Here is a 23,148-nt window from a genome sequence, read left to right on the forward strand (position 1 = left end):
AAAATCATGTACCGCGGTCGCTTGTTTGCTCCAGTACCTTAACACCTCTTAAAGCTCATTGTAGATTGGGCCATCCTTCTTTGTTTACCATGAAAAAGCTATGTCCTCAGTTTCAGTCTTTATGAGTACTAGAATGTGAGTCGTGTCAGTTTGCAAAACATTATCGTTTGCTTTCTGTTTCTAGAGTTAATAAATGGGCTTCATCCACTTTTGAATTAGTTCATTCTGATGTTTGAAGTCCTTGTTCTGTTACTTCTAAAACTGGATTTCGTTATTTTGTTACTTTTGTTGATGATTACTCTCGTGTTACATGGTTATATTTAATGAAGAATCGTTCTGAGTTGTTTTCTATCTTTTGTGCCTTTTGTAATAAAATCAAAACTCAATTTAATATTTCTGTGCGCATATTAAGAAGTGACAATGCCAAAGAATACTTTTCAGTACAATTTCAGTCTTATATGATACAAAATGATATTCTTCATCAGTCTTCCTGTGTGGATACCCCATCCCAAAATGGCGTGGCCGAAAAAAAAAATAGCATCTTCTTGAGGTAACTCGTGCTCTTCTTTTTCAGATGAAAGTTCTTAAACACTTTTGGGCGGATGCAGTTTCTACGGCATATTTTTTGATCAATCGTATGCCGTCTTCTGTCCTTAATGGGGATATTCCTTATACTACTTTGTTTCCTACAAAATCTTTATTCCCTATTGAACCTCGTATTTTTTGTTGTACCTGTTTTGTGCGCGATGTTCGTCCACAGGTTACAAAATTGGATCCAAAGTCTCTCAAATGTGTCTTCCTTGGGTACTCCCGGCTGCAAAAAGGGTACCGTTGTTTCTCTCATACTCTTAATCGTTATCTTGTTTTTGCAGATGTCACATTTTTTGAGTCCACTCCATTTTTTCCTCAATCATCTGTGTATGAGAGTCAGGGAGAGGAGGATGATCTCTTAATATATACTGTCCAATCAATGTCTAGTTCTCTCCCACAGCTTGTTCTTTCTGTTTCTAGACCTACTCGACCTCCCGTTGTTCATGTTTATTCCAGGAGATTGGAGATTCCTGACTCAGATCTTCCACCAGCTACTTAGTTGGGAGATCCTGTACCTCATACTGATCATGATTCTGATCTAGACTTACCCATTGCTTTTCGTAAAGGTAAACGTTTATGTACTTACCTTATCTCTTCTTTTGTTTCTTATAATCAATTGTCTTATTGTTCTCGGTGTTTTGTTACTTCTTTAGACTCTGTTCCTATCCCTAATACTGTTGGTGAGACACTGTCTCATCTTGGCTGGTGTGCTGCTATGAAAGAGGAAATTGAGGCTTTAGATGCTAATGGTACATGGGAACTGTTGCCTTTGCCCACTGGTAAGAAAGCTATTAGTTGCAAATGGGTATTTACAGTAAACGTAAATCCTGATGGTTCTGTGGCTAGGTTAAAAGCACGCCTTGTAGCAAAAGGATATGCTCAGACATATGGGGTTGATTACTCTAACACTTTTTCTCCTGTAGCTAAACTTACTTCTGTTCGCTTGTTTATCTCTTTAGCAGCTACATATGATTGGCCCCTGTACCAATTGGATATCAAGAATGTTTTTCTTCATGGTGAACTTCAGGAGGAGGTGTATATGGAGCAACCACCTGGGTTTGTTGCTCAGGGGGAGTTGGGTAAAGTTTGTAGGCTTCGAAAGTCTCTTTATGACTTGAAACAAAGTCATAGGGCCTGGTTTGGGAGATTCAGTGAAGCAATATAGGAATTTAGTATGCAAAAGAGTAAGTGTGATCTCTCAGTATTTTATAGGCAATCTGAGGCTGATCTAATTCTCCTGGTAGTCTATGTGGATGACATTGTCATCACTGGGATTGACTCTGCAGGTATTTCATCTCTTAAAACCTTCCTCCAAACCCAGTTTCGGACCAAATACTTGGGATTGTTAAAGTATTTCTTGGGTATTGAAGTTATGAGAAGTAAGAAGGGTATTTTCTTATCTCGAAGAACATATGTCCTCGATTTATTGACAGAGACAGGAAAATTAGGTGCTAAGCCTTGTAGTACACCAATGACTCCAAATTTACAACTGTTAGCAGGGGATAGTGAGTTGTTTGAAGATCCAGAGAGATACAGGAGATTGGGAGGAAAATTGAACTACCTTACAGTCACTCGTCCTGACATTGCTTATGCCGTTAGTGTGGTAAGTCAGTTTATCTCTTCCCCAACTGTTGCTCATTGGGAAGCCTTGGGACAAATCTTGTGTTATCTAAAGGGCGCTCCAGGAAGAGGTTTGTTATATGGTAATCAAGGGTATTTGAATGTTGAATGTTTTTCAGATGCTGATTGAGCTGGATCTAAGGTTGACAGGAGGTCAACCACTGGATATTGCGTTTTTGTTGGAGGAAATTTGGTGTCTTGGAGAAGCAAGAAGCAGAGTGCAGTTTCTCGATCTAGTGCTGAATCGGAATACAGAGCTATGGCACAATCAGTATGTGAGGTAATGTGGATACTTCAATTACTAGATGAGACAGGTTTTAAGACCTCCCTACCTGCGAAATTGTGGTGTGATAATCAAGCTGCTCTCCATATTGCTTCTAATACGGTGTTTCATGAGCGGACCAAACATATTGAGATTGATTGTCACTTTGTTCGTGAAAAGATTCAACAACAGATCATCTCAACAGGACACATCAAAACTGGAGAGCAGTTAGGAGATATTTTCACAAAAGCTCTGAATGGAGCTAGGATTGACTACATTGGTAACAAGTTGGGCACGATTAACATCTATGCTCCAACTTGAGGGGAAGTGTTATGAAAAGTGAATCACTATATTATTTCTTTGTATATTCTGTATTCTGTATTCCTATTTAGGATTTCTTCCTAATTAGTACAACACAATTATAGGAATCAATTGTATATATATACCCATGTACAGATTAACTGAAATTAAGGAGAATCGTCTCTTTCTACATGCCAAAATTCAAAAGAAAAGTCAGAGAGAAGTAAAAGAAGAGAACATTTTTAGAAATGCCAGATTTTTCCCCTTTTCTCCCTACATTTTCATTTTGGCTTCATGGCTTTTCTTAATCCTAGCGGAGGGTGGGGAGGCTTATTTAACGGCCGATCACAACAAAAAAACTTTGAATGGAGGAAGGAGGAAATTCATGCAATTTCATTCAAAGCTTTTCAAAAAGGATTGCCAACTTAAATTTGAATGAATAATCAAGCTTGAGGAAAGGGGGCATAGATATCAAAAGGTTCATTAAAATAGCAACTAAATGGCAAACAAAACCTTGCTCATTCCAATAGCAGAGCGAATTTTGCTGTAAACAAGCTTATCAGCCAACTTATGCACTGGCAACAAGATTGCAGCTATGATTCTTGCCCATAGATAGTCCAACACCAAAACAAGATATGATGGTTCCTTCTGAATCCTTGTCAAATAAGTTCCCTACAATGACAGTGATATTAGTTAAGTAGCTGTGTGTTGGAATGTAGGTCTCCATTACATTGTTAAAATTTAATTTGAGGAATCTTTTCAGCATGAGGCTGTGTTCATGCAGAAGAAACAAAGATTTTATCCAGAAGATTTAAACATATCCAGTAGAACGTTCACAGCATTACACCACTAAATTGATGGGCGCCACAAAATTATTTATTTATTGTTCATAAGAAAGGCAGATTTCTGTTTGATTAATAACGGATGCAAAACAAAGCACAACCTCTCCAAATTTGAATTTGTACGGCTATATTCAAAATAAACATGAAATGTGAACATTAGAACCCAACAAACTCACAGGCTCGATAGACTTATAAGATAATTTCAAGGAAAAATTATAGAGCACCAAGTGCATGGTGCAATTAAGAAGCTATGATAAAGAGAGAAGCAATTACATGCTATAAGAATCATAACATCGATAACATTAGAAGCCAATTGCAAACAGTGACACAATTGTGCTTTAAAGAATGCTAAAAACCTCATAAAAATAGAGCCTAACAAGTTCTAATTCCATGCTTATAAAGATAGAGAATATTTTGCAAAGTTAAAAGGGCAAATATTAAATTTCAAACCTCATAAATTCTCTTCAACTCCATGTATGCCAAGCTGACCTTTATGAACGTAAGTGCAACAAGCCTACGAATTATGGAGCTTGTAGATATCTGCTTGTGTACCCCACTAAATAGACAATAAAAGGATCCTGCTTAATATGGGTATAATCAAGACAACAAAATGAAGCAGATAGGACAACAAACTACAAAGCTGGTGGTTGTAAAAGGGGACAAAAGAAACAAAAAAGTTATAGTTCATCAGAACATGCTGTTCAGCACAAACTCCTCAGGAAATAAGACTGGGTAAATATATTATTGAAAGTTAAAAGAAAGAAAGACCTAACCTAAGTGACTCACCTATTATAAATACTACTTACAAGCTTACCAGCACAAACTTCTTAAGGGAAAAAAAAGTGCTGTATTCCCCTGGGCCCTATCCACCCACCTACTCGTCTTCTAAAACTTTTTCTGAACTAAGATAGCTAGCGAATACCATTTTGGTTTAATTATTTTTAAAACAATAAAATAATTCTAATTAATGATTACACAATTTGCTATTAGTCATAAATGCAGAAGACCAATTGAACATAAAAGGCCAAAAGTTTACGCTTATTGGCAATTATATCCAAACATTTTAATTTTGGCTAGAAAGGGGTAAACCTTTAAAATTGTGAGCAATCAAAATTTGTAACAGAAAAATGCAAATTTCAGGGTGTTAAAACTACATTTTAAGTTTACTTTGTTATCCAAAACAAAATATTTTAACTAAAGATTTTTTTTTTTATCAGCTTCTTCTTTTTTTTTTTCAACAAAATTCAAATTCCCCCTAATTGATTTTAGGGTTCAAATACAATTGCTCCCAACCTTAAAGGTTTGGCTCTTTCTAGCCAAAATTAAAATGTTTAGATGTAATTGTCAATTAGCGAAAATGTTTGGCATTTTATGTCTAGTAGGCCAAAGCAAAAACCTAATATACACTATTGAAAAAGCATCAAGGAATGAAATAGAAACGATTTTGGCATGCCTTTAGCTATGGGCATTGGGCAAGAGTTTACCAGGTCTAAACAATGTCATTTTATTTAATGATTTCATTGAAGATGAATACATATGCTCATGCACCCGCAAAGAATATACATACATAATATATGTTTACATATACACATATTAAAATAAAGATTCACATAAATATGAAACTTTGTAACCCATCAAATCATCTTAAACTTGAATACCTAGAAATTCTACGGAACAAATATGTACAATAGGAATTCAGATTACCTCTAGGAATTTAGACCATTGCCATTTAAAATTTCATTCCCATTTAGGCCAACCTTTCAATATTGATGATACTTTTGCATTAAGTAACAGTTTTTGCTTTTAAGTCTTTCTTGAAGCTAATATATATAAAAATATCATCAGAATTGAAGCATAAATTTCATATGTGACAATGCACTAGGAATTGATATAATTCTCTTGACAAGGACAAACCTGTAGAGCGTCTCATATACCAAAGGAACAGAGATCATGTAATGTGGTTGATAATGCTGGAGATCTTCCTATCAACAAAAATAATGCAACTAAGCCATAATATATAATAATAAGGCAATGAATAGCTTAACTAGTTAAAGATGGCAACCAGTAGGTAAGGTGGTTATCAATTTACAAGGGATAATTTCAATTGACAATTCAATCATACCCTTAAGTTTCTCACAGTTGTGTATACTTGCTCAACTCCACACGTCATTATGAAATACTCACAAGCGCGCTCATACGCATGCCAAGGCGGTAACATGCTTAGAAATCTATCCCCAGGTATTGCAGGAACAATTTCCCAGAGATTATTTATCTGGAAAACAAATGCCACTAAGAATAGCTTTAGTAATAAGTTAATTGTTGAGATTAGAGAGAATTGAAGAATTTCTTAATGTATTTCACAGTGTTACAATGATTTAACAACAGTTTCTCTTCGAGACAAAGCAAACTAGTTGCAAAATAGATAGCTATTGTACTATTTTGAGAGTATTTAGATAGACGACAAAGAAAGAAGCAAGCGGCTTTGTGGAATTTCTAGATTCCTGTGCTTCAAACAGATTAATAACGAGTAGATAGAGTAAGTTGCATAACTTAACAAGGCTAGTTCTACAGTACATAAGGCTATTCAGAATCTCTAGATTAGAAACAAAGACGATCTGGAACCCAAACCATTAATCATGATACAAGTAATTCTTAGGCTTTAACTAATCCCAATTGCTAGCCCTGTAAAAACAGGTCCTCAATAGCTAAATTTCTGTTTTTTACAAAGTATTTTGCATTATTCAATAATTTAATAGATTAAGTGAACCACATAAAAGGAGACACTAATAGTATAGTTTCCTTGACTAAAGCAGCTAAAAGGAAAGAGAGCAACACTAAACAAACCTGGTGCAACAAATTGTTATGCGTAAGCATTACACCTTTAGGATTTCCAGTGGTTCCACTAGTATAAACAAGTGTAGCAATGTCATCTGAGCTGATTGTTTCATACATATAGTGTTGCCCTGCAAACACATCAGTAGCTGAAAAGTTGCATAGAACCTATTTTAAGGTAATCAATCAAAAAGAAGCAAAAGATTGCACTTTGTAGTCTTTTCTTTGCTTTTTCAGATAGATTTTTTTTTTTTTTCACGGAATGAAACTAAGCATTTTCAATCTGTTCATGTGATATTTACGTTCGAAAACAATCAGTTCAGCTAGACCACATATGATTCTTCTTTCCAAAGTACAAAGAACCCCAATTTCTGGTTATTTACTTCCTCTAGTAGTCAAAATTTGCACCAACCACTAATTCCTTATGATTATTACCTTATCTAGACTGCTGCATCTCAAAGTAGAGCTTCTCATATTTATCACTCAAGAGTTCCATATTTGGTGTGGTAGATAACATCCATGATTTACGAGAAGTTCAAAATACACAGGAGACAAGCGGACAATCAAAATGTATGCACGCTTAATACTTTGATAACAAGATTTTGGGATTAGAAAGAGATCAAAAGAAATGGAATAGAAAAAAAAATTCACCATCTTAACTACCAAATGTCTGACAATTCAAACATGCAAAGGGCCAAGACAGAAGAAAACTACATCAAAGATCAAAAAGATATGATGGCGTGTATGAACTTAATTACAGCTCTGGACACAGTGGACATAGATACAGTTCCACCAATAGATATAATTATGCAATATGGATTATCAAATGTAAATCTCAAGTGGCCAAGATCAGCAACTTATCGTTCTTATTAGTTATTACCCATTTGAATGGACAACATATTATGCAATGCAACAAGATTCCTGAGGCCAAGCCTAATTTGTTAAGGATGCAATCAGTATGCAAATTGTTACTTATCAATGTCATCAGAGACCTCAAGGTAATGCATATTTGTGTAGGTGTAAGCTACTTTTGACATATCTTAACAAGCAAGGAGAATTCTAGAATCAAGATAATAAACATGATAGATACAACTACCAAAATCCTCCATGACACTACTTCATAAGGAATCACCAACCATCTCACATAAGCAAAGTATCAGAAGTCAACAAATATTACTTTTAATTGCCATAACTATTGATATCTTGCATTTCCAAGTCAAATCCTAATATACTATCAATTTGAGTTATTTTGCTAATTTCTTTTTTTTTTTTTTAAAAAGCCAAATATATAAATCTTTCCTTGAACTAGTTAAGAAAATTCTATTGCATCTCTGACCTTCTATTTCGAGCTATCACACTCTTATATTTTTATTCTGGTCTATTGCACTTTACAGTTTTTATCAACCAATAGGCATGATTTTAGTTGCTTGTCAATAAATAATGGATAAATACATGACTTTATATCTCTTTACTTCAAACAATATATAATAATGTATTGTTATTATTCATTGATGAGTTAAGCATATCATGTAATGGTTATAAAACTTTAAAAGTTTAAGATTGCAATAAGTCAAAAATAAAAAATTTATGGATGCAATAAGTTGGAATACAAGGTTGAAGGTCCAATAGACTTTTCACAATTAGTTCAAGAGAAAATTTATGTATTAAGCCTTTAAAGAATTTCATGATATAACCACTCAAGAACATTGCACTTTACACACAACATGCCAACATTGCAATCCTTCAATCACAATTTAAAATCATGCCATGAGAGCATATTTGAAAGCCATAATCACACTGAAAGAAGAGCAACATGCTCTATCTAATTTTCTATTCCAAAAATATTCACACCTAGAAATGAAAGTTTATTGATATGTCTATACATATCCTAGCAATTGTTCCAAACTAAGGACTCTAATTGACTCAATAAAATAATCTACAAATAAATAAATATATATCTGTGTGTGAGGGCCATTCAAGACTTGCAGAACACTTACCTAAATTGAAAAAACAAAAACCATAAATATAAAAAGTTTGAAAAATTCTATGAGGAAGCAAACCAGTAAACTCAAGTGATGCAGCCAGTGAACAAACCTTATTAGGTATTTCTTTTCCAATTCTAACCAGTGACCCAAAAGCAACAATTCTTAGAACTATGACAAATAACATTCTTACATAAATATCAATAGTTCTGCTAGTTCTGTTTTACTCATTGAGTTTTCTCAAATATACTAATTATTTCAAAAAACATGCAACTAATAGCATTGTTAAAAAACTGATTTTACAAAGCTTCATATCAGTAACTTAAGGTTTGATTTACCTACCCACAAATTAAGACTAACTCTTTATAGAATATTAAATGGGGTATAAACACCAGATTTGACAAAACAAATAGGGAAAAATGTCCCAGAGAGAGATTAAAAATACATATAATGAATAATATATTGACACGTGACTGACTTACTAGCATAATCAGAGTCGAACAAAGATCTATGGCTCTCTCGTCCCAAGTCTATAATTTCTTTGTAATTGAAAACAGCAATGCCATCCATTCCGTTGATAGCTAGGCATGATTTATCTCCCCAAAGCAGAATGATAAATCTGATAACTGCCTTGGAAGAAAATGTTTCTGCAATCCGATTGAACAATTCAGGACTGTCCACTGCAATTGCAACACTGTAGGAATGAGAATGGAAAAAAATCAGCAATATCACTAATGCCATTACACATTGAAGGCGAAAGAAATTCAAAAAAGTCATGAGTTTTATTGGTCAACGAAACAGGATAGATCTCTTACTGAATGTCCTACTTCCCTTTAGTATGGATGTTGTAGAAAGAGATGATTCTCCTTGATTTCAATTAATCTGTACATGGGTATATATATACAATTGATTCCTATAATTGTGTTCTACTAATTAGGAAGAAATCCTAAATAAGAAATCCTAAATAGGAATACAGAATACAGAATATACAGAGAAATAATATAGTGATTGACTTTCCATAACACTCCCCCTCAAGTTGGAGCATAGATGTTAATCATGCCCAACTTGTTACAAATGTAGTCAATCCTAGCTCCATTCAGAGCTTTTGTGAAAATATCTCCTAACTGCTCTCCAGTTTTGATGTGTCCTGTTGAGATGATCTGTTGTTGAATCTTTTCACGAATAAAGTGACAATCAATCTCAATATATTTGGTCCGCTCATGAAACACCGGATTAGAAGCAATATGGAGAGCAGCTTGATTATCACACCACAATTTCGCAAGCAGGGAGGTCTTAAAACCTGTCTCATCTAGTAATTGAAGTATCCACATTACCTCACATACTGATTGTGCCATGGCTCTGTATTCGGATTCAGCACTAGATCGAGAAACTACACTCTGCTTCTTGCTTCTCCAAGACACCAAATTTCCTCCAACAAAAACGCAATATCCAGTAGTTGACCTCCTGTCAACCTTAGATCCAGCCCAGTCGGCATCTGAAAAACATTCAACATTCAAATGCCCATGATTACCATATAGCAAACCTCTTCCTGGAGCGCCCTTCAGATAACACAAGATTTGTTCCAAGGCTTCCCAATGAGCAACAGTTGGGGAAGACATAAACTGACTTACCACACTAACGGCATAAGCAATGTCAGGACGAGTGACTGTAAGGTAGTTCAATTTTCCTACCAATCTCCTGTATCTCTCTGGATCTTCAAACAACTCACTATCCCCTGCTAACAGTTGTAAAGTTGGAGTCATTGGTGCACTACAAGGCTTAGCACCTAATTTTCCTGTCTCTGTCAATAGATCAAGGACATATTTTCTTTGAGACAAGAAAATACCCTTCTTACTTCTCATAACTTCGATACCCAAGAAATACTTTAATAATCCGAAGTCTTTGGTCTGAAACTGGGTTTGGAGGAAGGTTTTAAGAGATGAAATACCTGCAGAGTCACTACCAGTGATGACAATGTCATCCACATAGACTACCAGGAGAATTAGACCAGCATCAGATTGCCTATAAAATACTGAGTGATCACACTTACTCTTTTGCATACCAAATTCTCATCGCTTCACTGAATCTTCCAAACCATGCCCTAGGACTTTGTTTCAAGCCATAAAGAGACTTCCGAAGCCTATAAACTTTACCCAACTCCCCCTGAGCAACAAACCCAGGTGGTTGCTCCATATACACCTCCTCCTGAGGATCACCATGAAGGAAAGCATTCTTGATATCCAATTAATGCAGGGGCCAATCATATGTAGCTGCTAAAGAGATAAACAAGCGAATAGAAGTAAATTTAGCTACAGGAGAAAAAGTGTCAGAGTAATCAATCCCATATGTCTGAGCATATCCTTTTGCTACAAGGCGTGCTTTTAACCTAGCCACAGAATCATCAGGATTTACCTTTACTGTAAATACCCATTTGCAACCAATAGCTTTCTTACCAGTGGGCAAAGGCAATAGTTCTCATGTACCATTAGCATCTAAAGCCTCCATTTCCTCTTTCATAGCATCACACCAGCCAGGATGAGACAGTGCCTCACCAACAGTATTAGGGATAGGAACAGAGTCTAAAGAAGTAACCGAGAACAAGAAGACAATTGATTATAAAAAACAAAAGAAGAGATAGGGTAAGTACATGAACGTTTATCTTTACGAAGAGCAATGGGTAAGTCTAGATCAGAATCATGATCAGTATGAGGTACAGGATCTCCCAACGAAGTAGCTGGTGGAGGATCTAAGTCAGGAATTTCCAATCTCCTGGAATAAACATGGACAACGGGAGGTCGAGTAGGTCTAGAGACAGAAGGAACAGGCTGTGGGAGAGGACTAGACATTGGTTGGACAGTATATATTAAGAGATCATCCTCCTCCCCCTGACTCCACAATCCTTTATTATTTTTTAAACGACAATAAAAATTAAATAGAAAGTTTTCTCTTTAAGACTTCTTAAATCTTTTTATTTAATAATTACATAAACTTCCTATATAATTTTTTGACCTAAACCCTAAAAATACCTCTCAAAAAAAAAAGTTAGAGAGAAAGAGGGGAGGAGAGAACAACACAACACAAGAAAAGACTCTCACTCTATCTCTCTAATTCGATAAGCTTTTCCCATCTCACTCTTCATTTCTTCTTCTTACTTTCTTCCTTTTTCTTCAACAAACTTTCAAGATTTCTTTAAAGTATGTATTTTAAATTATGAATATTCAAGGAATATGCCATATATATGTTCTTTCATGTCTGTGTGCCTTTAGAAGGTCTCATATATATGTGAAAAATTTGAAGGTGATAACAACTTTGCACATGTTCTTATTGTTGTCATTTCATTTTAATTAATTTGTGTATTCATATTTCTATAAAAATTATATTTATAATTTTCATAAAATTATGATAATTTTAGCCTCAAGAATCATGAAAAAAGTCGTTAAATTGAGTGAGTTATGGCTATCCAAGGTTAGGGTGTCAGCAAATCGCAATTTGCATTGCAGCCAACTTTCAAGGCTCATGTCTCCCTCAATTCTCCATCTTTTTCTGCGATTCTTGCATCTAAAATTAAATTCAAAATCTTATCTAACTTTTTCCATTGATTTCGCGAAAAAATCTTTTATAGTTTAAGAGAAATCACAGTTTTAAAAAGGTAGTGCAAATCTATCATTGTTAAAAGCTCTTACTTTTGTAAATTATTTAGTAATGATTTTGATCTGGTTATTAATTTTTTAATTTAATATGATGTTTAATCTTGCTCCTGTAATTTTTCTGTATATTTTTAGAAATTTAAATACAAAGACACAGTAAATCTGTCAGATCTAAAAATTCCATTTTGCTTATTTTTTTAGGGTTCAAGTTTTAAATTTTATTTTGATCTAATTTTAATGTTGTACATGATATGATATGGTGTTATGATATGTTAGAATTAGGCTAGATGGACCTATGGCCATTGTAAAATTTTGGCCCATTAAAAGCTAATACTGTAAGTGATTAAATTTTTAATTATAATGTTTATTTTATTTTAAAAAATAAATGGGTAAGTAGCCCTAAGGTAAGTATCAAAAAGGGTAATAATTGCATGAAGCTTAGTTAAGCTTAACGGGAGTAAGACAGGAATTAACTTGTCATACTAGAAAAGAAGACCCTTCTTTAAGAGTAACTTGCTCCAATGGCAACTGTAATGATGAAATCAGAAAGAATTGAAGAATTTCTTTCTATTTTTTCATTGTATAATTGATTCAAATTTATACACAAAAGCTAAAACCTTAATAGGAAAAAAATAAAAGCTAATAAATACAAATATCCCTAATATCGCTAATTTACCTTCTAATTTACAGCTAATGCACTAATTAAGGGATTCTAACACTCTCCCTCAAATTGGTTCATGTATGTTGCACATGCCCAACTTACAAACTAGGGTATGAAACACCTTACAACTTAACCCCTTAGTGAGCACGTCAGCTAACTAGTCTTTCGAACCTACATAAGAGAACTTAAGGAACCATCCATAAGTTTTTCTTTTATGAAATGTCTGTTAATCTCTGTATGCTTGGTCCGATGATGCTGAACTGGATTGTGAACTATATTGATTGCAACTTTGTTATTACAGAACAAAAACAAACCATTAGCTTCCAATAGTTTTAATTCCCCCATCAACTTCCGTAACCACAATAACTCGCAGATACCTTGAGCCATTGCCTTGAATTCGGCCTCTGCACTCGATCTAGCTGTCACATTTTGCTTCTTACTGCTCCAAGTGACTAGATTACCACCAACAAAAGTACAGTATCCTGATATCGATCTCCTATCATCAAGAAACTCAGCCCAATCTGCATCTGTAAAGGCTTTAATCTGAAGGTGACTATGCTTTGAGAAAAGAAGTTATTTCCCAAGTGCAGATTTTAAGTATCGCAAGATAAGGAAAACAGCCTCCAAATGAGATTCACGAGGACCATGCATATACTGGCTAACTAAACCCACTGCATATGCTATGTCTGGTCTAGTGTGGGAAAGATAAATCAATCTGCCAACCAACCTCTGATATCTCCCTAAATTCACTAATTTTCTAACTCCAGCTTACAATTTATGATTGGCCTCAATGGGAGACTCTGTCGGTTTACAGCCCATCATTCCTGTTTCTTCCAACAGATCCAAGATATACTTTCTTTGAGAAATAAAGATTCCCTTATTGGATCTGGCAACCTCTATTCCAAGAAAGTACTTAAACTTTTTCAAATCTTTGATTTCAAACCCCTGTGCTAGGTGCTCTTTTAAAAGAGCCATTTCTTCCTTCTTGTCAACAGTTACCACAATATCATCCACATAGACAATAAGTAGTGTGATTTTGCCCCTACGATGTCTCATAAACAAGGTGTGATCAGCATTGCTTTGACAGTATCCAAAGGAGATCATCACTTTACTGAACTTGTCAAACCATGCCGTAGGTGACTATTTTAAATCACACAAAGTTTTCTTCAATCCGCAAACTTTCCTTCTTGTCTTCTCATCCTCAAACCCTAGAGGAATTTCCATATACACTTCTTCTTCCAAGTCACCATGTAGAAAAGCATTTTTAACATCAAATTGCTGCAAGTCCCACTCAGGATTTGTTGCACATGACATCAGAATTCTGATGGTGTTCATTTTAGCAACAAGAGCAAAGGTCTCTTGGTAATCTACCCCATACGTCTGTGTAAAGCCTTTTGCTATCAATTTGGCCTTATACCTCTCAATTGAACCATCTGCTCTATGCTTCATAGTGAACACCCACTTACATCCAACTAGCTTCTTTCCCAGTGGGAGAGTAACCAATTCCCACATCTCATTCTTTGCTAAAGCTATCATCTCCTCCACTATAGCTGCCTTTCATTTTGGATCAAGACATGCTTTCTTCCAATTCTGTGGGATAGAGACAGAGAAAACAGACAATAGAAAGGCTCTGTAAGATGGAGACAGAGAATTATAGAAAATAAAATTAGAAATGGAATGTTTAGTACAGGTTCTAATACCTTTTCGGAGAGCAATAGAAATATCAAGATTATTATCAGAAGAAGGAAAAACAGACTGAGAATCAAAATTAGACTCATCAAGAGCTAAAGAAAACTCATCACGTACCTCAATATGTCTAGGATTTGAATCCAGGGATTCTGGTTGATCATCAATCTCCTGCTTGATGGCTATATCTGTCTTGCTTCGCTAAGTATATATTATCAAATCTGGCCTATTCAGTCTCCCTCGAGGTTTAGGTGACTCCTCCTGAGTATCATTGTTAGATGTAGGCTCTAAACCCAAATTCTCTCCCTGAAGTTAAAGGTTGGAAGAGGATGAGACTGAAGGGAAAGACACCACCTCTTCCTTCCTATGCTCCCCCTGAGAGGTAAACGAAAATAAGATTCAGATTCTCTGAAGGTAACATCCATACTCACAAAATATTTCCATTAAGGATCCCTTCTGAGTACTGGAATAACCAACAAAAACACATTTGAGGGCTCAAGGTTCTAATTTCCCACTATTAAGCTTATGAACAAAGCAAACACAACCAAATACCTCTGGAAGAACAATATATGAATTTTTACCCTACAAAACCTCTAAAGGACTTTTAAACTCCAATGTCCGAAGAGTCATCCTGTTAATAAGATATGCAGCAAAAAGAATAGCATCCCCCCAGTAAGGTTTAGGAACATTCATGGTAAACATAAGAGACCTAGCAACCTCAAGTAAGTGTCTATTTTTTCTCTCAGACACCCCATTTTGTGAACTAGTATTAACATAGCTAGTCTGATGTAAAATCCCATGTGACTTCAAATACTCCTGAAAGACTCCATTCATATATTATGTACCATTATCAGTTCTCAATATTTTAATATGAGCATCAAACTGTGTACTAATCATTTTATGGAACTGCTGAAAACAAGAAAAAACTTCATTTTTCCCTTTCATCAAATATACTTAGGTTAATCCACTGCAACAATCAATAAAGGTTACAAACCATCTATAACCTGATAAAGACAGTTTGAGTAAACTCCCATACATCATAATGGATAGTCATAAAAGGGACTGAGGCCTTATTATTTATTGCAGGATAAGATTGTCTACTATATTTAACAAACTCACAAGCATCACATACTAACAATTTAGTTTTGTATTGCTTAAACAAAAAAGGATAAAGTTTCTCTAAAACAGTAAATGAAGGATGTCCTAGTCTCCTATGCCAATGGATAATTTTTTTTTTCAGCACCCATAGATTGCCCCAACATGGCCTGGCCAACATAATCATTCAAGAGATATAGCCCATCTTATAGTCTACCACTGCCAATCGTTCTTCCTGTCGTCAATTCGTGAAATATACAGTGATTTGGAAAAAATTCAATTTTGTAATTAAGAGCTTTTGTGATAGAACTGACAAACAAAAGGTTAATAGGAAAGCTAGGCATATATAAAACATAACTAAGACTTATATTAAGAGTGCATTTAACAGAACCTGTTCCAGAAACATTAGATAAGGATCCATCCGCAATGTGGACTTTTTTCTTTCCTAAGCATGGAGAATAGAATATGAATTTATTGAAGAGCCTGTTATATGCTTTTTTGCTCCAGAATTTATAATCCAAAAAGAATTATTAAGATTGACAAGACAAGCATTACCTGAGTTGACGAAATTAGAAGAGGCAATTGTAGTGGATTGTAATCCAAGTTGTGATAGCAAACGCCTTAGAGTCTGTAACACTTCATTGGAAAACATCCCATTAGTAGCAGTATCTTCAGAAAGATTCGCAACCTCGGATACATTAGCTTGTGGTCTAGTAGAGCCCATACTTTTTTCCTCCACGGCCTTTAGTAGGGCGACCATGCAGTTTCCAACAGTTTTCCTTAGTATGCCAAGTTTTTCCACAGTAGTCACAGTATAACTGATCCTTATTAGATGGACCACGTGACTATTCTCACGAGGAATTAGCATCTAGCCTTGCCTTATCAACAGACATAGAATGAATCATGACACTCCTCTTGCCTCTGCCTGCTGAACATAAGAGTATGTCTGTCTTAAGGTAAGTAAAGGATTCTTCCCAAGTACTTGGACCTGAATCTGATCATTTTCCACATTCAACCCAGCAAGAAAATCATAGATCCACTCTTTCTCAACCAACTTCTGAAATTTAACTGCATCATCAGTACATGAGGTCTGCAAGTCCTTGTAAAAATCCAGTTCTTCCCATAGACCACTCAACTCTGCATAATACTGAGGAATAGTTAGCTTACCCTGTTTCATACCATGAATCTTATTTCGAAACTCATACACTTGTGCAACATTCCCAGCTTGAGAATAGGTCTGAGAAACTGCACTCTAAATGGTAGCTACACTATTCAATAGCAAATACTCATGAGCTATATGTGGTTGCATGGAATTGATGAGTCATAACATGATAAGGGAATTTTCTAACTCCCACTGACTGTAGATAGAAATAGATTTTTCTGGTTTTTGCTTATCTCCAGTAAGATAACCCTACAACCCTCTAGCTTCAATGAAAAGGCAACATGATCTAGACCATGCAAGGTAATTTATCCCATCAAGCTTTACGGGGCTAATAATTAAAGATGAATTTTCAGTTACAGCAGTCATTTTCCCTTCAGCTATTGAATTTTTTCCATCACACATGATTTAGAGAATTGATTAAAAGAAACAGTAAGCGAAACAAATACTCAAAAAAATATAATTGCAAACCAAGAGATAGGAATGGGCTGAGCAAAGGCGCAGTGCACTAGGAATGTCGGCAAAAAAAGACGCGGCCAGAAAAATAGACCAAAAACATGCTCACTCGCCGACGCGTGTAGATGGGCCAGAAACCTTCTGATAGCGCATGGGGTCACCCACCTCACCGGATGGCGGCGAGACTCTAAGCGAGGACTGATGACAAGATGCTCTTCCTTCCTAGAGGGGAGGTGACAACTACCTCCCTCGACAGACCCGCTTTCAAGGCTTACTCACACACCCTAACTATTTCTCACTGTTCTCTCTGCAATTAAAAAAAAAAAAAGCCAGATGAGGTAACTTGGCTCTGATACCATGATGAAATCAGAGAGAATAGAAGAATTTCTATCTATTTTTTCATTGTATAATTGATTCAAATTTATACACAAAAGCTATAACCTTGATAGGAAAAAAATAAAATCTAATAAATACAAATATCCCTAATATCGCTAATTTACATTCTAATTTATAGCTAATACACTAATTAAGGGATTCTAACATGTAATAATTAAAAGGTAAGTACCCATTAAACTTTCTTAAAATAATAATTTTGTATGTAATACATAGTAATAATAGAATTTACTCGGTAAATAATAAAATCAAATTTATTTATATCTTTAACCCACTTGTGTATGAAATTTAATTAAATAAATATTAGATAAAATAAATTAAATATTGTTTTTATAAAAAAATCAACTTTGGCATGTAAATTAAATGTAATTAAATATTTGGTAAAAAAATAAAATAAATTAACATGTTAGAAACAAATATTTCAAGGATATAATTACTTGAGCCTTTATGTGTTTATTAGGATAAGTTAAACATGTACATAATTTATTTAGTTTAATTATCTTTAGAGTAAATTGATAAAAAAATAAAATAGATTAATTAGAAACTTAGGATTGTTTGTAAATTGAATTTGTTGGCAAATTAAATTGACATTAATAGATTAATTATAGTCATTCAGTAAATTTCTCTTAATTTAATTTAGTAATTCCATAGATAGGGAGTACTTGTGCATGAAATTTTTTTGTAAACAATAACCCCCTGTTTAAATTACTTGTGTGTGTAGGTTTAGAAATTGCATTTTTAGATAAGAAGTTTGAAAAATGAAAAATAAACAAGACTTTTAGAAACATTAGTAGAGGACTGGCACTCGAATTAACGAGGTTAAACCAGGCGTAAGAAGTGTCTAACACCTTTCTCTTACGTATCCACTATCATGATCCTAGACATTGAGCTATAATGATGACAGTTGTGAAACCTCTGCAAGGAGTAAATATTGGAGACTGGTTGGTAAGCTTAACTATCTCACAATCACAAGACCAGATATTTCTTTTGCTATAAGTATGGTTAGTCAATTTCTTCAAGCTCCTTGTGATAGTCATTGGAACGCAACAATTGGCATCCTTAGATACATCAAAGGAGCCCCAGGACAGGGACTATTGTATGAAGATATTCTAATGCAGATTGGACAAATTCTCCCTCAGATAGATGATCTACTTCAACGTATTGTGTCCTAATTAGAGGAAATCTAATATCTTGAAAAAGTAAAAAGATGGATGTTGTGGCTAGGTCAAGGGCAAAAGTAGAGTACCGAGCCATGGCTTTTGCCACTTGTGAGCTTATTTGGTTAAAAAGCTTGTCAATAATTCAAGTGTGGGAACTTTCAACAGATGAAATTGGTTTATGATAATCAAGAAGCATTGTATATCGCCTCTAATCCTATTTTTCATGAAAGGAAAAAACATATAGAGGTGGATTCAGTGTTGCTAAAGTTAAAGAAAAGCATCGAGCGAGGCGAGACAAGCCCCTGGCTACTCGCCCGATAGAGGTGAGGCACATACAGAGGTAGATTAAGTGTTGTTAAAGTCAAAGAAAGGCATCAAGCGAGTCGAGTCGAGCCCCTACCGACTCGCCCGGCCGAGGTGAGGCATTTGAGATAAGTCGGCTGCCCCATAATAGCGAGACGAAAGGTGCTGGGGCGTTGAGGCTCCGCCTCTTCAAACTAACGGCAACTTTCTTTTTTTTTTTTTTAATCTTTTCTTAACAACATAAAATAAAAAGAAGCCCTAAACTATCTCACCTTCACGCCACCAACAAAGCAGATTGCAAAGAAACAGAGCAACAACCACATATTTTTTCCTTCCTCTATCTCTCTCATCTTCAAATTCTTTCCCCTCTCTCTCCTCTACAATTATTCTACCTTCTTCTCTTCTCACTCTCACACTGCGCCACTACAATCCAGATCCAGCATTTTTTTTTCTTTTTAACTTTTTTTCTTCTTTTGTCTCCTCTTTCTCTTATGCTATTGAATCTCTTCAAGGCATCATTATGCTGCGCAACCTACCACTACTAGTCCAGCACTTTTTTTTTTTAATTTATTGTTAAATTTGTTAAATATTTAGTGTGATATACTTTTGTTATTAAATGGGTATTATTGTGATATGCTTATTAAATGGGTATTGTGAATGTGATTGTGATATGCTTTTGTTATTAAATGGGTATTGTTGTGATATGCTTTTTACTAAATGGTTATTATGATTGTGATATGCTTTTATTAAATGGATATTGATGCTCTTACTATGATTGCGATATGTTTTTATTAAAGGGATATTGTGAATTTGTGATTGTGATATGCTTTTGTTATTACATGGATATTGTTGTGATATGCTGATTTGATGCTCTTACTATGATGTGTAAATTGCAATTGAGCAATTTATTGAAAAAAAAAATTGTTCAATACTTTAATTTCTTATTTTCTTGAATTGGGAGTTTGGGGTAGCAGTGATAGTTGTTGCTTTACTTAATGAATTTGTAATTTTTTTCTATATGTTGCATTTTCTTCTTTTACAATATATATATACACACACACACACACACACACACACACACACACTATGGCGCACACACACACACACACACACTATGGCGCATTAATTCAAAAAGGCCCTTGTCTCGTTTCTCGCCTAAGACCATAGGGTTTCTTGACGCCTTTCGCCTTTATAGCACTGGGTGGATTGTCATTTCATCCCAAAAAAAAAAAAAAATTAAGGATGTACTGCCACTAATTTCATCAATTCAAATGACCAATTGGCCGGAAATCCTTGCTAAATCCCTTAGAGATCGTCGAATCAATTACATTTGTAACAAGCTTGGAGCATATGATCAATATGCTCTAGCATGAGGGGGAGTCTAAGAATGTTGATTGTGTGTGAATAGATTAATTGTGTAAATCATGATATTGATTATAGGATTGATCATAGGGATATTGATTGTATTACCTAGATTGATGTATTTTCAAAACTATATACTACACCCATTGCTTGAGGGAATAATCAAGCAATTCATTCCCCAAATCTTCCCTTTCTTTCTCTAAGCTTCTTCAAATTCTACCATTCCCGCATAATGAGATTTTTGCTGAAGTTATGAGATCAATATTTTTTTTAAACTAAACAAATAGCCACTATTGCTACGATTGGAAGGAAGATGTTTCTACTAAGGGACTCAGGCAAGATTGGGCATCTAGAGAGGGTCGCTGAACTCAGTTGGCCTCGTTGGAGATAACGCCAGCAAGAAACAGTGGCCGAAGGTGTCCTCACGCGCTATGTCATGAAGGAGCTGAAAGAGAAAACTGGTGCATGAGGTTCATGCATATTTTTCTGGCACAAATCTTCTAGGGCTATGGTTGCAGACACTTGGCCCTACTTCCTAAGTGAGAGGTGAAGCTGGAGAGCTTCACAAAAACTTGGGCTAGCTTTGAGTGGTTTAATTTTTTTGTGAAACAAATGGACTCAGAGAAACGCAAAGAGAAATAGGAGCTTTGGGACTTAAACCTTAGGCTCTAAATTGAAGAAGAATAACGTAGAAGAAAAATAAGTTGGGACTAAAACCCACAGCTTTGAGACTCAAACGCAGAGGGAGGAAGATAGCTTTGGGACTCAAACCCACAATTTTGGAAGGAAGAAAGAGCAGGGACTTCAAACCCAGGTTTTAAAGAAGAAGAAAAGAAAAAGAGGAAGAAGAATCCTAGAATTTTTATGGGAAGAATAAGAAGAAGATGCCTAAAATTTCTAGGGCTCTGACACCATGTTAAGCTTTTACAAAGAGAATAAGGAAGACGAAAGGTGAAGGAAAGAACTACCAAGACTACATTTTCATTAACTTCACTCTTACACGTTTGCATAATACATAATCCATATTTATAATAGAAAGCACAAGACATTTTATAAATTAAGAAAGAATTCAAACTACTTTGAATTATTAGATTTTCTAAGAATTAAGAAAAATTCTCATCCCAAAAATTGAGGAATCTTATTCCTTGAATTATAGAAAATATCATCAATTCTAACAATATCAAAGCCCTTAAGTGCCTAATCATAAGTTATAGCAATCACCAAAAGACTAGTAGGCAAATTACTCAAATCTGCCCCACACAAATTTGTGTTAAGACATTTTAATATAGAAAACAATAGCAACAACAAATAATTTATCTAAAAACTGTAAACCAAGCTCATTGATAATCTAGTTTTGAATAACACAAACACAAGTAAATAGGAAAAAGGAATAAACTGAAAAGGGAACCCTTATTCCGAACCTTTCAGAGTGATTATATATTTGTAATAGCTCTTCAACAGAAGATCTTGATCCCCTCACAGTATTAATTGCTCCCATAGCCATCATACTAGGACAAAATAGGCATTAAACATATTCAAAACTTTAGTAGCTTAAATACAAATAAGATATACAATAGATGAGAAGTCTAACAGAGTATCATATAGGGACACTATTTTTACCTTCAAATGAAAGAATGTGATGAGAACTAAAAAATATTAATTTAGAAGGTAGTTCATGGATACATAAAAATTCAGCATACGTAGCACTTGCATTCTTAAAATACTAGATATTTTGGTTTTGATATGTTAAAACTAATATTTTGGGAGAAAATCTGTTGTATTTCTTGATAATTAAAATATATACAAAGCTCCTATTTATGCACAGAGTCAAACCTAGAATAGGAAATTAATTACAAGCTAATTGTTGGAAAGAGACATTGTTGGAATCCCTGATTTGTTGTAGTAGCAGATTATTAGAATCCTATTTTATTATTCTTTCCTATTGTACTATTATTTCCTATTTATCTTAGTTTCCTCGTTAGGATAAATCACTTGTATATAAATAGAAGTACGTACAAAGAATTTTATTTATGAAAAACACAAAGATTTCTCTCAAATACATTAGTTTCAACATGGTATCAAAACTTTCGATTCATTAGGGCAGGCTTTAGCAATGTTTATGTGCATTGTTCAAGCGCATTGCTTATTGGCACTGTTCATGTTCCTGCTCACAGGACGCGAACATTTTTTCTAGCTTTTTCAACTATTTCTCATGTGTTGCGCTTCTACCCAGCCCTTGTCCTTGACCTGACTACAAGTTATGTCTGAAACAATGGATTACTCTAAAAGAACAAATGATATTGGAATTTTTTCCAATAAAAAGTTCATTCCCTAAGGTGTTTGCTGTCTCGGCTTGAATCTAAATCTTCCATAATTAGCTCTTCAAATTTTGTCAAATCAATTAATACTTTCCTTGTCAATCTTGACAAATCTTGTTGGGTTATAAATTCTAGTACAAACGAACATATGACAGGCTCTTCAAATAAATTCTATACCTATTCTCCGCGCTCAAGAAAATAAAAAGTCCATATAGCAAACGGTTTCCTAAAACAATTTCTGGTACAAGTTCTGTTACATGCACTCTCAATATAAATCTCACTTCAGTTCTTCATATTTCCAGCTTTCCTATTAATCTTTTATCTAACAGTTCTATTGTCCAAGCCCTTAATTGTAAAATTGAATTTTTTTCCTACTCATTACATAACTCAAGATTTGAAAACAGGAAAAATGATTAGTAGTGGTAGATTGTGAGATGTTCTATATTAGGACAGTCTATGAGTGCTAATAAGGAGATTAT

The 23,148-nt window shown here is 34.8% G+C and overlaps 1 protein-coding gene across 2 annotated transcripts in view; it reads right to left on the bottom strand.

The window, feature by feature from the left end:
• Nucleotides 1-23,148, bottom strand: part of LOC110670713 (probable acyl-activating enzyme 16, chloroplastic) — a 94,841-nt gene that overhangs the window by 50,409 nt on the left and 21,284 nt on the right. The window contains exons 4-10 of one of the 2 annotated variants that reach the window (XM_058153798.1): nt 21,773-21,857; nt 8,912-9,123; nt 6,460-6,578; nt 5,738-5,887; nt 5,530-5,597; nt 4,066-4,171; nt 3,287-3,445 (exon numbers count right to left, since the gene is read on the bottom strand). In XM_058153798.1, coding sequence (XP_058009781.1) covers nt 3,287-3,445; nt 4,066-4,171; nt 5,530-5,597; nt 5,738-5,887; nt 6,460-6,578; nt 8,912-9,123; nt 21,773-21,857 — 899 coding nt within the window. The remainder of the gene's footprint in view (nt 1-3,286; nt 3,446-4,065; nt 4,172-5,529; nt 5,598-5,737; nt 5,888-6,459; nt 6,579-8,911; nt 9,124-21,772; nt 21,858-23,148) is intronic. The other variant, XM_058153799.1, reaches the window with a different exon arrangement.

This window comes from Hevea brasiliensis, chromosome 9, assembly GCF_030052815.1.
Source record: "Hevea brasiliensis isolate MT/VB/25A 57/8 chromosome 9, ASM3005281v1, whole genome shotgun sequence".
Taxonomy (NCBI): Eukaryota; Viridiplantae; Streptophyta; class Magnoliopsida; order Malpighiales; family Euphorbiaceae; genus Hevea; species Hevea brasiliensis.